The following is a 16,625-nucleotide window of genomic DNA, read 5'->3' as shown; positions in this document are numbered from 1 at the left end:
CGGCAGCACGTACGAGCCGGCGAGGAGGCCGCTCAGCGTCCTGCTCATTGTTGGAAATATGAGCAAATTACTACAAGATTTAATCCGAACAAACAGAAGATAAATCATGACCACAGCAGCAGAGATTAAACTAATCATGCGAACTAGCATAGCAGATGAACATATCACATCTAGGGCACATACTAGAAGCATGAATTCTACCACGATCTCGAACAGGAAGGATAGAATCACATAAGGTGCAGCGGGTGCAGCACCACCAGCGTTGACGTTGTCGCCCATGTCGTCGAGGATGAGGTTGCTGAGGTCGGGGAAGAAGTCGTCGTTCGCAAAGTCGTCGCTGGCAGCAGTCGCGCGAGTGCGCTCCCCAAAAACCTGATCGCCCCTCTCCCGTACAGGATCACGAGAGGCGGGGTTCCGGAGGCCTGCTGTCCCTTCTCGCGGTGCACGCTGGAAGGAGGGATGGAGAAGACTTGCTTGGCGGCGCAATGATCTGGAACGGTGGTGAGAAACCATACGAAGCGGCAGCGGCTAGGGTAGACGTCTGCCTGACTATATAGTGCGGGCCGGGTAGGTCGTGGGAGTAAACCCCACGTCCGAGTCATCACGATCCAAAAGAATCGGAAACGGTTCAGTAATTAACGCGTCCGTTAATTATTAATTAATGACTCATTAATTTTCCCATGCAGCAAAAATATAGACAATGTGCATAGCTCTGTCCTCGGCTCGGCTCAATCCCGCAACCCGCGGCGCGTCGTGACGAGGCGTGGAGGAGGAGCGCGCGTGTAGGTCTCCTCTTCTCATGCTCATACAAGTGGTAGAAGAGCTCACCTTATAAAGAGGTGCAACTCTCTCTCAACTTCCGGGGTGGGACTAAACTTTAGGCTCACTCACTCCACTCACATGTGTGCATGAATGGGCCAAGAGAATTTCAGAATTTTAGTTGGGCTTTGGGCCAAAGGCCTACTAGCAAAATTCCAATAATCCCCCACAAAGTCTCATTGGCACATCTCATCATTTAGTTCCAAAACATTGTTTTATATATCGGTGCTTAGTGGAGACTGTGAAGTTGAACTTCCACTTAGAAATTTATGCTACACTAGATCACAACTTGAATAGTGGACTATGTATTGAACTACAAGTTTTCTGTGAAACTAGTTTCACATAAATTCTTGACCGATACTGGGCTGCCGCAAGGCTTCCCCGCGGGTGGAGCGTATACGTCATACTCCAGGGCCTTTCATGAATTTATTAGAGAACACCCAATTCTCACAGACTGTGACGTTAGCAGTCAAATTGATATAGGTGTGTTCCTCAGAAGATGTTCTGCAGGACAACATCTCTGCTTACCCGAATAAGCCACTTGGAACACATTAAGATAAGTATCAACCTGCCATGCAGATCAGGAGAGTATTGCATCTTCACGGAGTGGGATAATTAATATAGGGATACTCTCCTCCCAGCTGACCAATAGCTTGTCTCCCACTTCTACTTCACGGGATCTCCGATCACATAGAGTGGGTTACCACTATGGACAACTCATGCGGTGGGTCTCAAACCCATCTCCATCGATGCATTATCTATCACATTACGTGATAGACCCTTTGTGAAGGGATCTGCTAAGTTTTTCTACATTTGGATATAATCCAACATAATAACTCCGGAGTTCCTCAATTTTCTGACAGATTTTAGTCTCCTCTTCACATGCCTTGAGGACTTCATATTGTCCTTAGAACTGTTTATCTTGACGATCACAATTTGATTATCACAGTTCATCAGGATAGGGGGTATTGATTTTTCAACCATAGGTAAGTCCATCAAGAGTTCACGAAGCCACTCTGCTTCAACAGTGGCAGTGTCTAATGTTGTGAGTTCTGCTTCCATAGTTGACCTCGTTAAGATGGTCTGCTTGCAAGACTTCCAGGAAACAGCGCCACCACCAAGTGTAAAAACATAACCACTTGTGACCTTAATCTCATCAGCATCAGATATCCAGTTTGAGTCACTATAACCCTCCAGTACCCTTGGATACCCAGTGTAGTGAATCCCATAGCTCGCGGTGCCTTTCAAATAGCGCATAACTCTCTCAAGCGCATGTCAATGATCATCTCCCGGTTTTGACACAAACCGACTCAGCTTGCTCACAGCAAAAGAGATGTCAGGCCTCGTGGCACTCGCCAAATACATAAGCGAGCCAATAATCTGAGAATACCTCAGTTGATCTCTAGCAATCCGTCGATTCTTTCGAAGAAACACACTAGCATCATATGGAGTTGGAGAAGGCGTGCAGTCGCTATACCCAAAACGACTCAAGACCTTTTCCACATAATGAGACTGAAGCAGTGTGATCCCACCATTCTCATCTCTCAACAGCTTGATGTTTAAGATAACATCAGCTACTCCTAGATCCTTCATCTCAAAACAGCGAGATAAGAAATCCTTAACCTCCTTGATTAAATCAAGTTTGGTTCCAAAGATCAATATGTCGTCGACATACAGACAAAGAATAACTCATTCGCCCCCACCATAGCGATAGTACACGCACTTGTCACCATCGTTTACTACAAAGACGACAGCAGTTAATGTTCTTTCGAACTTCTCATGCCACTCCTTAGGAGCTTGTTTAAGGCCATATAAAGACTTTAATAACTTGCACACCTTTCCTTCCTGACCAGGTACTACAAAACCATCTGGCTGATCCATGTAAATTTCCTCCTTCAACTCTCCATTGAGGAAAGCCGTCTTAACGTCCATTTGATGAACGAGAAGACCATGTGAGGCAGCTAGTGATAGTAGCACCCGAATAGTGGTCAGTCTAGCCACGGGTGAGTAAGTATCAAAGAAGTCTTCACCTTCTTTCTAGGTATAACCCTTGGCCACAAGCCGTGCCTTATACTTTTCAATCGTACCATCAAGTCTAAGCTTCTTCTTGAACACCCACTTACATCCTACAGGTTTGCACCCATAAGGACGGTCGGTGATCTCCCAGGTACCGTTAGCTAAGTGGAATCCATCTCGCTACGTAGAGCTTCCTTCCAGTAGTCAGCATCAGGAGATGCATAGGCTTCTGAAATAGTCCTGGGTGTGTCATCCATGAGGTACACAATGAAATCATCACCAAAAGACTTTGCAGTCCTCTGTCTCTTACTCCTCACAGGAGTTCCATTGTTACCCTCAACAGGATTCTCAACGTGTTCCATCGCAATGGTGGGTTCAGGAATTACAGTGGATTCCTCACTAGATGGAGTAGGTATCTCCTGATTTGATGAACTCGACATATCCTTCATAGGAAATATGTCCTCAAAGAAAGTTGCATCATTTGATTCCATAATCGTACCAACATGCATGTCGGATACCTCAGATTTTATTATCAAAAATCTATAGCCGATGATATGAAAAGCATAGCCCAGAAGAACACAATCCACGGTTTTTGGTCCAAGCTTGCGCTTCTTGGGAATTGGTATATTGACTTTCGCCAAACAACCCCAAGTACGTAGGTAAGAGAGTTTCAACCTTTTCCTTTCCCATTCCTCAAATGGAGTCATGGTCTTATGCTTTGTGGGAACTCGGTTTAGGACATGACACGCAGTCATTAGCGCCTCCCCCCACCATTCCTTGGATAGACCCGAAGTGTCTAACATGGTGTTAACCATATCAGTTAGAGTTCGGTTCTTTCTTTCGGCTACCCCATTTGACTGGGGTGAGTAGGGAGGCGTCCTCTCATGGATTATACCATGTTCCGCACAAAACAGATCAAATTCATTGGAAAAATACTCTCCACCACGATCGGACCTAAGCCGTTTAATTTTTCGATCAAGTTGGTTCTCTGCCTCAGCTTTATAGTTTTTAAAGAAAGTCAAAGCCTCATCTTTTGATTTCAGAAGATAGACATAACAATATCTAGTGGAGTCATCAATCAACGTCATGAAGTATCTCTTTCGACCTTTTGTCAACACGCCATTCATCTCACAAAGATCAGAATGTATAAGCTCTAGTGGCGCCAAGTCTCTTGCCTCTGCAGTCTTATGGGACTTGCGAGGTTGCTTAGCTTGCACACATAATTGGCACTTGGAGCCTTTGACAGTAGAGATTTTCAGAATTAAATTCATATTGGCTAACCGCGTTATGCAACCAAAGTTAATATGACAGAGTCGTGAATGCCAAATATCAGACTCATTATTGTGGCAAACATTATTAATAACTTTAGTGCAAATATATGACAAAGATAGGCGGAACAAGCCTCCGCACTCATAGCCTTTTCCAACAAATTGTCCACACTTAGAAATTACAACTTTATTGGATTCGAAAACCAACTTAAAACCATCTCGACATAAACGGGAACCGCTAACGAGATTTTTATTGATGGACGACACATGATGAACGTTCTTCAGACGCACAGTCTTCCCCGAACTAAACTTCAGATCGACCGTACCAACACCTCGAACGATGGCATGTGACCTGTTCCCCATCAGCACGGGTGAAGTCCCTGCTGCCTGGTAAGAAGAAAACATGGAGGCGTCAGCACAAACATGTACATTGGCACCGGTGTCAATTAACCAATCAGGGGATTGAAATACTGAAAGGATGGTAGGAAAAATACCGTACCCTGATTCCTTCATATCAGTATCACCGATGACAACATTAGCGGACTTGCCGCTCTTCTCATGTTCGCGCTCCTCAAAGCGGTTAGGACACTTCGGAGCCCAGTGATTAGGATCACCGCAGACATGGCAAAGTCCCTTCCCCTTCTTATGAGAATTCTTCTTGAAGTTGGTAGAATGTGATGGCTTGTTCTTTGTATCAAACTTGCCTTTGCCCTGAGTTTTGTTCTTATTGTTTTTTAACTTGTTGGGCTGGGAATTCTTCTTCTGTACCATGTGGGCACTAGAACCTCCCTCAGCAACTCGAGCACGTGTGTCCTTTGCTCTCGCCTTCTCTTCAACATCAAGAGTACCAATGAGGTCCACAACGAAAAACTCCTGTCTCTTGTGTTTCAGGGAAGTAGCAAAATTGTTCCACGAAGGTGGAAGCTTGGCAATGATGCCTCCGGCAACACATACTTGAAGTACTCAAGTTCTTTTGCGAGCGACTGTATCTCATGAGCCTGCTGTACAACAGGGCGCTCATTAGTCATCTTGTAGTCATAGAATTGCTCCATGACATACAACTCGCTGTCGGCGCCTGAGGCACCAAACTTGGCCTCGAGCGCAGCCCACATGTCCTTATCGTTGTCAAACGACATATACGAATCCACAATAGAGTCATCAAGAACACTCAGAAGAGCACCTTTAAAGAGGGTATCGATCTTCTCAAAAGCTTCCAACTGTGCTGGATTAAGATCGCCCTCAGGCTTGCCCTTGGTGGCATCATAGCAGCCCATGGTCTGAAACCAGTAGACCGCTCTCGTGCGCCACCTCTTATATTGCGCCCCCTTAAAGGCAGGCGGCTTCAGATGCGCAGCAAAACCACTCGGAGTAAATTGCCTATCATCAGGTTTTTGGATTGTTGGAAATATAAGCAAATTACTACGAGATTTAATCCGAATAAACAGAAGATAAATTATGACCACAACAGCAGAGATTAAACTAATCATGCGAACTAGCATAGCAGATGAACATATCACATCTAGGGCACATACTAGAAGCATGAATTCTACCACGATCTCGAACAGGAAGGATAGAATCACATACGGTGCAGCGGGTGCAGCACCGCCGGCGTTGACGTTGTCGCCCATGTCGTCGAGGACGAGGTTGCCGGGGTCGGGGAAGAAGTCGTCGTTCGCGAAGTCGTTGCTGGCAGCAGTCGCGCGAGTGCGCTCCCCAAAAACCTGATCGTCCCTCTCCCGTACAGGATCACGAGAGGCAGGGTTCCGGAGGCCTGCTGTCCCTTCTCGCGGTGCACGCCGGAAGGAGGGATGGAGAAGACTTGCTTGGCGGCGCAATGATCTGGAACGATGGTGAGAAACCATACGAAGCGGCAGCGGCTAGGGTAGACGTCTGCCTGACTATATAGTGCGGGCCGGGTAGGTCGTGGGAGTAAACCCCACGTCCGAGTCGTCACGATCCAAAAGATTTGGAAACGGTTCAGTAATTAACGCGTCCGTTAATTATTAATTAATGACTCATTAATTTTCCCATGCAGCAAAAATATAGACAACGTGCATAGCTCTGTCCTCGGCTCGGCTCAATCCCGCAACCCACGGCGCGTCGTGACGAGGCGTGGAGGAGGAGCACGCGTGTAAGTCTCCTCTTCTCATGCTCATACAAGTGGTAGAAGAGCTCACCTTATAAAGAGGTGCAACTCTCTCTCAACTTCCGGGGTGGGACTAAGCTTTAGCCTCACTCACTCCACTCACATGTGTGCATGAATGGGCCAAAAGAATTTCAGAATTTTAGTTGGGCTTTGGGCCAAAGGCCTACTAGCAGAATTCCAACACTCATGAGCAGCATGATGATGGCGAGGGAGAAGTTGGCATTGGCGTAGAAGAACACGTGGTAGCAGATCTTGTAGGGGCCGTCATGCAGCAGCGGGGCGCCGGTGCGGTGCCCCGGCCTGGTCTCGCTCCAGAAGCCTCCCGGCGGCGCTAGCCCCGCGATGTACGAAAGCGGCGCCGCGAAGGTGGCGAGCAGCAGCAGGAACTTGCGCCCCTCCTTGAGGCGCTTCTCCTCCTCGGGGCTCCTCCAAGCACACGAGTCCACCGGTACTTCCTTCCGGCGCGTTTCCACGTAGACGTGGACGGCGACGGAGGTGAAGCCCAGGCCAAAGAGCGCGGACACGTAGATGGAGGCGACCACGTCGCGGCAGCTCCCCGTGGCGAACGCGGCCGTGAGCGCGAGCAGGTTGAGCAGCATGGCGGAGCGGAGCACGATGAGGCCGACGCGGTTGCCGCTGATGCGCTAGTCCAGCAGGAACATGATGATGACCAGCGACGCCACGAAGGGGGTCGCGTTGCAGTAGAAGAAAGCGATGTACCGACACGAGTAGGTGTGCACGAGCACCGGGTCGCCGACGCGGAACGGGTAGACCGCGGGTGCCGGCGCTACCGGCGCCGGCGGGTACGGCCGGACAGCGCGGACGCGGTACTCTAGGGCGTTGCCTCCATCCTTGGGCCTGATGCCGCCCGGCGGGTTGAGGCCGGCCACGTAGCTGACGCTAGCGACCAGCGTGGCTAGGAGAAGCAGGTACTTGCCCCACTTCCAAAGGAACTCAATGTCCTCGTTGGCTCCGTCGTCATGATTTCCGGTCGGGAACACGGGCAGTGATATCTATAAAGTGTGGCTAGGTGTCTAGTCTTAGTCGACTGAAATTTAATCAAGTCTCAGACAAATGACATAAGATGTAAGAGAAAAAAATACTAAAAATAAAATGTTACACGGATCTTAATATAAAATCTCATGATTATAGCATCGACTGAGATTTCGTTAAGTCTTAATTGACTAAGACTTAGCAAGACTGATATATATACCCACGAGGCCACGATCTGTCTAGTCCAGCCGCCGTGTGTTGTGCTCATTCCTGTCGGGAATCATGGCAATGGAGATATTGCCCCTAGGTGTCTTCTTTTGGAAACGAATCACACACGTTGCTTACACATCGTAGCTTCCCATAATATATAGAGGGCGGTACTAGGCGCCGATGCGCCGGCCTAAAGTTTCGGGCAGTTGCACCGCGGCCGCGGCCACACGATGTGTGCGTCCCAGACACTAGTAGAAAAAAGGTCAAATGTTTAGCTCATTAATCCCGGTTTGTATTTGAGCGGGCACTAATGTGACCAATAGTGTCGGTTCCAACGACTAGGCGGGCGGCGCTCATTAGTACCGGTTCGTGGCGAACCTTTAGTACCGGTTCGTGCCATGAACCGGTACTAAAGAGGTGGTGGCCTTTAGTACGGGTTAGTGGCTCCAACCAGTACTAAAGACTCCCCTTTAGTACCGGTTGGAGCCACCAACTGGTACTAAAGGTGGCGGCCTTTAGTACGGGTTGGTGGCTCCAACCGATACTAAAGACCCCCCCCCCTTTAGTACCGCTTGGAGCCACCAACCGGTATTAAAGGTGGTGCGCTGCCGCTCGCAGTGCACAATGTTTAGTCCCACCTCGTTAGTTGAGAGGAGCTCGCACCGATTTATAAGCCCCGCCGCGGCTACCGTGTCGAGCTCCTCTCTAAGCAGGCCTTTGTGGGCCTATTGCAAGTCTTCTGCCCCGTGAGGCCTACTGGGCCGTACGGGCCTGCATCCTGGCCCAACTAGAGGTTGGGTTCTAGTCGTATGCAGGCCGTGCCGGCCCAGTAGACGGGTTGTTTTTGCTTTATTTCAAAAATAAATCAGAAAAAACCCGGTACTAAAGGTCCCTCGGACCACGGCGCTCCTCGTGCCACATGGTGGGCCTTTGGTCCCGGACCGTGTTAAACCGGGACTAAAGGGGGGACCTTTAGTCCCCACTCTTTAGTGTCGGTTCCAGAACCGGTACTAAAGGTCCTTACGGATCGATACTAAAAGTCGTCTTTCTACTAGTGAGACTACGCGATTCAGCCCCTCCCCTCTCCATCCTCACCGCGTCGTCCCCTCCTTCTTTCTCGCGTTAGTTCTCCCGCACCCCTCTCCTCCCCCACAATGAGCTGCCCTGCGCCACCACCCCCGCTCGTCGTGCTCGTAGTGGTGGCCGTCGTGCTTGCCGCGGTCATAGGTTCCGGCCAAAAAAAAGTCGATGCTGCAGCTCCTCGGGTCTAGGTTGCAGCACTGCATGGTCACCGTCTCGGTCGCCGTGAACCCGTTGCAGCTCGCCGGTGACCCGTTGCAGCATTCGCCCCTGGCCCTCCATGTCCGATCTCCTCTACCTGGCTCGCCTCGCCATCGAGGCTTGCTATCGTCACCACCGTCCCATGGTCCAGCGTGGGTGGTTTCCTGGTCACCATGGCTCCAGCATCTTCCGACATGGTTCCAACATCTAGCAACAGTGGTTGTAGCATTTTGAGGACGTGGTCACCGCGGTCATCGTAGCAAAAATTACTGCCGGTTGTAGCACTTGGGATCACTAGTCGTAGCATGTTCGGATGCAAGTTGTAGCACCGCCCAGTCGCTGAGCGGCCAACACCTCACCACGCCTGTTGTGGCATCTCGGCATGTCGGTGGTAGCATCATAGATCGCCAGTTGCAACACCTTCGTCGGCCGGCAGGACTACGCCTTTAGCCCAAGGTAGCACTCTGGTTGTTTGGTTCCAGCATGCAGTGAAGCTGGTTCCAGCATTTCTGACTACCGGTCGCAGCACCGCGCCAGGCCGGTTCCAGCACCGCCGCCCCGGCTAGTTCTAGCAAAAAATGATTGCTGCTTGGAGTACCACGCCAGGAAGGTGCCAGCATTGTTGGCGGTCGGTTCCAGCAAAACCTACTGCTGGTTGCAGCACCACATCCCCCATGGTCGTCGCCAAAGTTCACCATACCCTGGCGGCAGTGCCGTCGTCCCCCTCTGTCTTCCCCCTGCAGCAGCGCCTCCCCTCCTTAGCTGGCCGGCGAAGCAATCCATGTTAAACTGTATATTGCTAGGATACAGGAGATAGATACAATATTAACAACCTCCTATATCCTAACAATATACAGTTTAACAATCCAAGCAACAAGAGTAGCATCCCCATGGCCGGGCCTCGGAGCCTGCCTCGCCAGAGAAGAAAAAGGAATGGAGGGGAGGAGAAAGGAAATTTCGCCAAGGAAGTAGGGGTTGGGAGAAGAAGAAGACAAGGTTGGGGGAGGTAAGCTGCGCAGGACCACAACGAGGGGAGGGGAAAATAAAATTTTGTGAAGGAAGCAGCACCAGATCTGTGCAGTTCGCGTAATTCCCGCGTGACCGGCCTAAGTTTTGGCTGTCGCGCCGGGTAAAAGCGTTGGATTTCTCCACTTTATATATAAAGCAATATCACAAGAACCAACCGATACAAACACATCCACCACAGCCAAGAATCTGGGGTTCCGGAAGGTTCAGCAATGGCTACAATGTGGCCGACTTCATTGGTACGTCGGTCAGTTGATCATATCATTTGTTGGTAGAAAAATGATGATATGTTAGTTGGTGATGTTACTCATGTATGCAGCCAAGAATCTGGGGTTCGAGAGGAGCCCTCCGGCTTATCTGTCGCTAAAAGCTGCCGTAGAGAGCCTAATCTCCAACTACTCCGCCACCATCACGGTACCGCCTCCTCCACTCGTTCAAAGTAGAGTATACTCCTACTTGTTTGCGTCGTTCAACATCCATCCTGCATTATTACTCCAGTCCAGCTCATAGCTAGAATTACCAAACAGTCAAGTCGTTTCGTGGCCGGCACCATATCGAGATCAGCCAGCTGCTATGTTAGGTAGTCGTACAAAAGAGACGGGTTCCTTGATTCATCATGGGCACCAACCATCTCTGTTTGCCGGCACACAGGATCTGTACATGATGGGCGCGAGGAAGATCGCCATCATCAACGTGGGCCTGTCCGGATGTCTGCCAATGGTCCGCGCCCACGACGCAAGGGGCGCATGCAACGACGGCGTAAACGAGCTCGCGGCCGGATTCAATGGCGCCCTCAAGTTCTTCCTCGCCGACCTAGCGCCCAGGCTGCCGGGCCTCGCCTACTCACTCGCCGACGGCTTCGCCCACAGACAAGCCCTCATCGCTAACCCGCAGGCTGCCGGCTTCGTGAACGCGACCAGCGCGTGCTGTGGGAGCGGGAGGCTCGGTGGGGAGGGCGGTTGCCTGCCCACGTCGAACATCTGCGGCGACAGTGATGGCTACGTCTACTGGGACTGGGACAAGGTCGATGTTGCCACAGCGAATAGGGGCCACAAGGTTTTTGGCATAGTTGGTGACCAGGCCAGTAACCTCCTCAAAGGAGCTCAAAGTCGAAGCAAAGTAGGATCATCCTTGATCGGCGCCACAAAGATGGCAGCATCATCTGCATACAAGGATGCACGGATGGGCCGACCACAAAAAGGATGCAACAAGCCTTGACCTTGACAACATTCTACCGGCCTTCACGGCAGTCCGTACTACTTTTTCCATGCGATATCATGGTCTTCTATTGTCGGTCACAAGACTAAAGTGCATCCATTTTCAGTATTTGGAGGACAAGGTGGCAGGCAAGCTTCCGCCTTGGTCGTCGATGCATGTGGCTACGCTGGGGCGCATTATTTTGATCAAGGCCGTGCTCACTACCATTGCCATTTACCACCTCACGCTTCTAGATCTTCCGGTTTTGAAGCGAGAGGTACCTGAAGCGCAAGTACCTGATGTTGCTTGGCATCCTCGAGGCCAGCGTGATGTACCAGGCGGGTCTCGCGCGTCCCGGAGGCATGTGGGGTGACGACGATACCCCGTCGCCGTCCCCATCGGCACACCCGCCCACCGTAGCTGGCAACCCGATCCTGCTTGACTTCAACGCTGCACGGTACCAAGCATTCTTCTACTGCAACGCGACTTCCTTTGTGGCCTCTATCGCCGTCATCCTGCTGCTGCTGCAGCGCACCTTGAAGAAGCAGCAGCCCGGCGCGCCGCTGCGGACGTTGCAGACCGCCGTGGTGCTGGACCTGCTCGGGCTGCTTGGCGCGTACGCCGCCGGCAGCTGCAGGGACTGGGAGACGTCTGGCTACGTCATCGCGCTCGTAGCCATCGTGGTCGTCTTCATTGCGCTGCACGGGCTGTTGTCGTTCGACATCGTGTTTAACAAGGCCAGGAAGCTCCTGCCGAAGAAGTACTTTGGAGGTGGCAACGATGTTGAGGCCCAGCCCGGGAATCCCGATCAGACCAGCCGCCATGGACAATGCCTAGTTTATGTTTTCTTTGCTTGTTTGCGTTCTTTTGATTCCAAATGCGTGCGCCACAGATTCCATTTGATGTGTCTTGTATGTGGAGTAATGAACAAGTATTTGTAAATTTTCATTAACTCAATCCAATTCAATTGTTCATTTCTTTTAGTTGGAGGGGGGATCTGGGGAGATGTTTATTTTTGCTTTACTAGCACAAATACCCGTGCGTTGCAACGGGAGAAAACTGAATGTTATATCTAAGCATAGTGCATCATGGGAATTTTTTGTCATGACGACTGGCCCAAATTCAGAGCTTGACTCGTTGGCCTGGCCCGAGATCCTCGCCGGTGGACGGATCCATGCGGATGGAACCATGTGCCATGGAGTCTCCTCTAGCCCTACCACCGGGGCCATAGAGCCAGATGACTCCGTCAATTGTAGCCTTGCAATAGTAACACATACATGAATTCGCTAGTTAGAAAAAATTCACATTGCATAGCAGATTCGGTAATATTCTGCCAATATGGTGTATTGGCAATTAGAAGGCAGTGAAGCTCTAGGCGACTTCGTAGTCAAGGGGGTGCCGTCGACACTGAAAACAACAGCAAGGAGAGGTCACACAGGCATGTGCACCCAAACACGTGAAAGCCAGTGGACACCGAACCAGGACCATTGTGAAGCCGAACACATGAAAGCGAGATTTGTGGAAAGCGAGTGGCCTATCTCCTTCATTGTTGTAAAGTCTTGTAAGTTAGTTGTGGCTCCGCTTCGTGGGCAGCCTCTGCCTGATTTCTGTGCTGTCGGCTGCCTCAGGCTAGAGTGTGTCATGCGGTAGGACGCTCCAAGTCGAAGGCCATCTCATTCGCCCTGGAGGGAGCCGTGCGGTCGGCATCGCTTCTCATTGGAGGGAGTCAAGCCGACGGCCATCATGTGCTCTGTGCTAGAAACCGCCTCTACGCCGGGCATGGGAATTGCGTCGGCCACCATCACCGTTCACGAAGATTAGTCGGCCGCCGTCGTGACGGCGAGGGCCAGTGTCGTGTACTGAGATTTGTAGAATTTACTCTAGGACACTTCCGGCGACTGGGCCAAACTGAACTTACAGTACCCACTCAACGACCGCGTATACGCAACACTCAGACCAAAACACCGCACTCTCCAGCTTTGCGCCGACAGCGTCGTCGTTCCAGACGGTAGACTCGAAGTTGAGGTAGCTCGTGTTCCCCATTCAGGCCAACACTTTAGCATTGCTTCCTCTAGTAGAAGAAGGAAGGGCCTTCCAGAGCTTGGACGTGGAGCTCGCAAGAGGGAACATCACGCCGGTGTTGGCGGAAGCCACCGCCATCACGGAGGCCACACGAACAAACACCTACCGTGACGGGCTCTGTGTTGCGGCTATCAACTGATCTTGTTGCCAACCTCTTTGGTGAGTTCGAACGGGATCAGATGGATTATGTACATAGTAGCACCAGGTTGCCGCCACCGTTGTTTCTTAGCAGCCCCAAAGCCGGTCGATCCCGTGGCCTCTGGACAGGAACAGCGAGGGCTCCTGCATGTACGCGCTGAAGCTGAACCGCGGAAAACCGCGGAAAGCTCGTCCCTTGCTCTGCATACTTGCTCCTCCTCGTCTGGTCGTCCCTCGATCTGTCGCGCGAGACGGCCGGTGTTGGGCGGCGGCGACATCGAAGGGTTATGGGATGATTGTTTGTTGACCCGTGCACCCGTGTTCTGACCGGAAAACACTACCATAGACATGGCCCCAGGTGTCGTGGTTCTAAGCCTGACAGTAGAGTGGGGGGTAGGTATGGAGAGGCAAGGTCCTAGCTATGGAGAGGTTGTAAGCACAAAGGATGTACGAGTTCAGGCCCTTCTCGGAAGAAGTAACAGCCCTACGTCTCGGAGCCCGGAGGCGGTCGAGTGGATTACGAATGTATGAATTACAAGGTGCCGAACCCCTCTGCCTGTGGAGGAGGGTGGCTTATATAGAGTGCGCCAGGACCCTAGCCAGCCCACGCAGGAGAGGGTTTAAGGTGAGTTAAGTCTGGGGCGTTACTGGTAACGCCCCACATAAAGTGCCTTTACTATCATAAAGCCTACTTGATTACAGGCCGTTGCAGTGCAGAGTGCCTCTTGACCTCCTGGTGGTCGAGTGAGTCTTCGTGGTCGAGTCCTTCAGGCCAGTCGAGTGAATCCTCGTTGGTCGACTGGAAGGCGACCTCTTCTAAGGATGTCCTGGGGTAAGTTACTTGGATCAGGTCCATGACCCTACCCTAGGTACATAACCCCATCATTAGCCCCCGAATGGATTGAGGCTTCGAGTGAAGAAGGAGTTGATGTCGTTTCCGATTAATCTTTGTGCTCTGGTTGTGCGCTGTTCTGGACCAAAGAATCCCTTTGTCGACAGGAAACAACTTGCCTTCAGTCGACTTGATCCATTCTGTTTTTTGCGTCGAGTGATCTTTCAGGCTTCGACGATCTCCGAGCGACGGATCGCCGGAAACACCGCGCCTGACAGACTGATTTGTTGCTCGCGGATTCCGCGGGATGCGAAATTTTGGGGCGCGCGCGAAGCGGGGCGGACCGCGGCGTTCGGATGGGACGGGGCATGGACGCCTCGATCTCCGCGCCGCCTTTTTCGCCACGTATCCCGTCTGCATAACTGTTCCAGATATGATTAGATCGACCGGGCCCACCTGTCATCCACTCGGAAGGGACCTTATAAATGTGCCCGGCGAGGATTTCTGTGCTGCGCCTTAGCATTCTCCCCCTCTCTCTGCTTCCTTCCTCCCTGCTCAGCGCGCTCGCTCTCACCCCCGCACCACTTCCCTTCGCGCATCTCGCCGGCGACCATGGCCAAGGAGAAGACGGCGGCGCTGGAGCGTGCAAAGAAGGCGTCGGCGTCGGAGAAGGCGAAGGGGAGATCCACCAGCCGCGGAGGGTCCTCGTCCAGATCCCGCCTGCCGAAAGGCTGGGTCCAAGGAGACTGGATCCAGTCGACCATCACTGAGAATGACATTCTCGACATGGCCAACGAGGGCTTGATCCCCCACGGAGCTGCGAGGCTTCCGGGGAAGGAGTGGCAGCCCCAGCCAGAAGAGGGTGAGTGTGTGCTTTTGGCCACCCATGTTGATCGCGGGTTTTCCTTGCCGCCGAGTGTTTTCTTTCGTGGCTTTTTGAACTTCTTCGGAGCGCAGCTCCACCACTTTACCCCAAACTCCATTGCCTATCTTGCCGCGTTCGTGTCCATGTGTGAGGGTTTCTTGGGCTGTCGACCGCACTGGGGTTTGTTCAAGCATATATTCATGTGTCGCTCTCAGACCGTGAAGAAGGCGAGTCCAGGCGACGAAAAGACCCGAGTCGTCCAAATGTGTGGGGGTTTGGGCATCCAGGTGAGGAACAAGAGCACCTTTCCGCCCATGACCTTTCCCGAGTCAGTCAGAGGCTGGCAGTCGACCTGGTTCTACTGCCGGACCAGTCGACGCCGGGACAGTCGAGTGGACTCCCACAGTTTACCATGGACCGAGTGAACAAGCCCTCCTCTCTGAAGTTGATCCCGGAGGAGAAAGCTGATGTGAAGATGTTGATGGAGCGCGTGGTGCAGTTGGTTCGGGAGGGAGTGACGGGCATGGATCTCCTGGAGGTCTTCCTCAGGCGTCGCATCCAGCCCCTCCAGTTCCGGAGCCACTGCATGTGGTTGTACTGTGGGACCGAAGACGAGACTAGAGTCCATCCAGAAGCATTCGACGATGTCACTCTGGAAAGATGGATGGCAGCCGTCACCGGAAACAAGGACAACCCACGCGGAGCCAGAAGGATTCCTCCACTCGACCACAACAGTGATCCAAATAAGGTACACTTGCCCTGCTCTCCACTGCATTCTTGTCGCATTCATCTCTGTCTACTCTGCCGACTGGTCGACTGATCATTGTCTTGATATCTGCTAGGCCCTCACCGAGCTGTACTCGATGCCCAATGGGGCACAAACTCCGACTGAGGAGGGTGAGGCGAGTGGGGGCGAGAGCCAGGACGAGGAGGAATGGGACTCGGACGTTGCAGGGGACGACGACGACGATGATGATGACGATAGCGATGATGATGACGCCGAAGACGAGGAGGAAGAGGAGGAGGTCGTGCCACCGCGCTCGGAAAGGCGGTCGAAGCTCGTCCACGACCCTTCGACCGAACGTGGCAAGGGGGTTGCGACGCAGTCGACCAAGCGCCCTAGGACCACTTCTCCAGCGCCGACTGAAAAGGCGCCGAAGCAGCCTAGGGGGGCTCCGCCAAAGCCGACCAAGCTCCTGCCGAAGATGAAGGTGTCCATCCCCACCATATCAGGGTAATTGTGCTGCTCATATTTTCTTATTCTGTGCGAACTTTATCTCTGGTCGACGCTGAAGTTAGTCGACCGATCCTTTGGAGTTGCAGTGCTGCTACTTCTGAGACCTCGACCCGGGCTGATGACCACGAGATGGAGGATGCAGCAACTTCGAACCCAGGTACTGTATTCTTAACATCGTTCTTAGTCGACTGACTCGCGATCTCTGATCCTGATTCTTCTCCGCAGCTCCACCCAATACTGTTATCAATCTCCCTGATGACGACGAGGATGAAGAAACACTGGCACGCAGGAGGAGTCGGAAAGCGTCCGCCAGTAAGGTGCCTCAGGATGTGACGGCGCCTGAGATTCTGACTGTGGAAGAAGAGAACATCACTCGACACACGGTGTCCTTCGCAAATCCACTGACGAGTGCTCAGCAGCCCTCCCTCTTCACGACGCACCACGTCCCAGAGGACCAAGCTGGCGCAGCGAAGGAGGCAATACGCCAGGCGGGACTCATGATGGAGCAGCTGAAG

At 52.1% G+C, this 16,625-nt stretch overlaps 1 protein-coding gene across 1 annotated transcript; it reads left to right on the top strand.

Annotated features, from left to right (window-relative positions):
* Positions 1-10,911: 10,911 nt before the first annotated feature.
* Positions 10,912-11,930, top strand: LOC119298437. Its single transcript, XM_037575838.1, has 2 exons — positions 10,912-11,008; positions 11,084-11,930. Exon 2 carries the CDS (start codon positions 11,256-11,258, stop codon positions 11,895-11,897), a length of 642 nt encoding a protein of 213 aa, XP_037431735.1. The 5' UTR covers positions 10,912-11,008; positions 11,084-11,255; the 3' UTR covers positions 11,898-11,930.
* Positions 11,931-16,625: the final 4,695 nt, after the last annotated feature.

The sequence above is a fragment of the Triticum dicoccoides genome, chromosome 5A (genome assembly GCF_002162155.2).
Source record: "Triticum dicoccoides isolate Atlit2015 ecotype Zavitan chromosome 5A, WEW_v2.0, whole genome shotgun sequence".
In the NCBI taxonomy this organism is placed as follows: domain Eukaryota; kingdom Viridiplantae; phylum Streptophyta; class Magnoliopsida; order Poales; family Poaceae; genus Triticum; species Triticum dicoccoides.
The sequence above is the reverse complement of the archived record's forward strand: the minus strand, read 5'-3'. Positions and strand labels throughout refer to the sequence as shown.

Excerpts from the sequence above, each read along its gene's own strand:
- LOC119298437 (XM_037575838.1), top strand. The coding sequence starts at position 11,256 with ATGTTGCTTGGCATCCTCGAGGCCAGCGTGATGTACCAGGCGGGTCTC.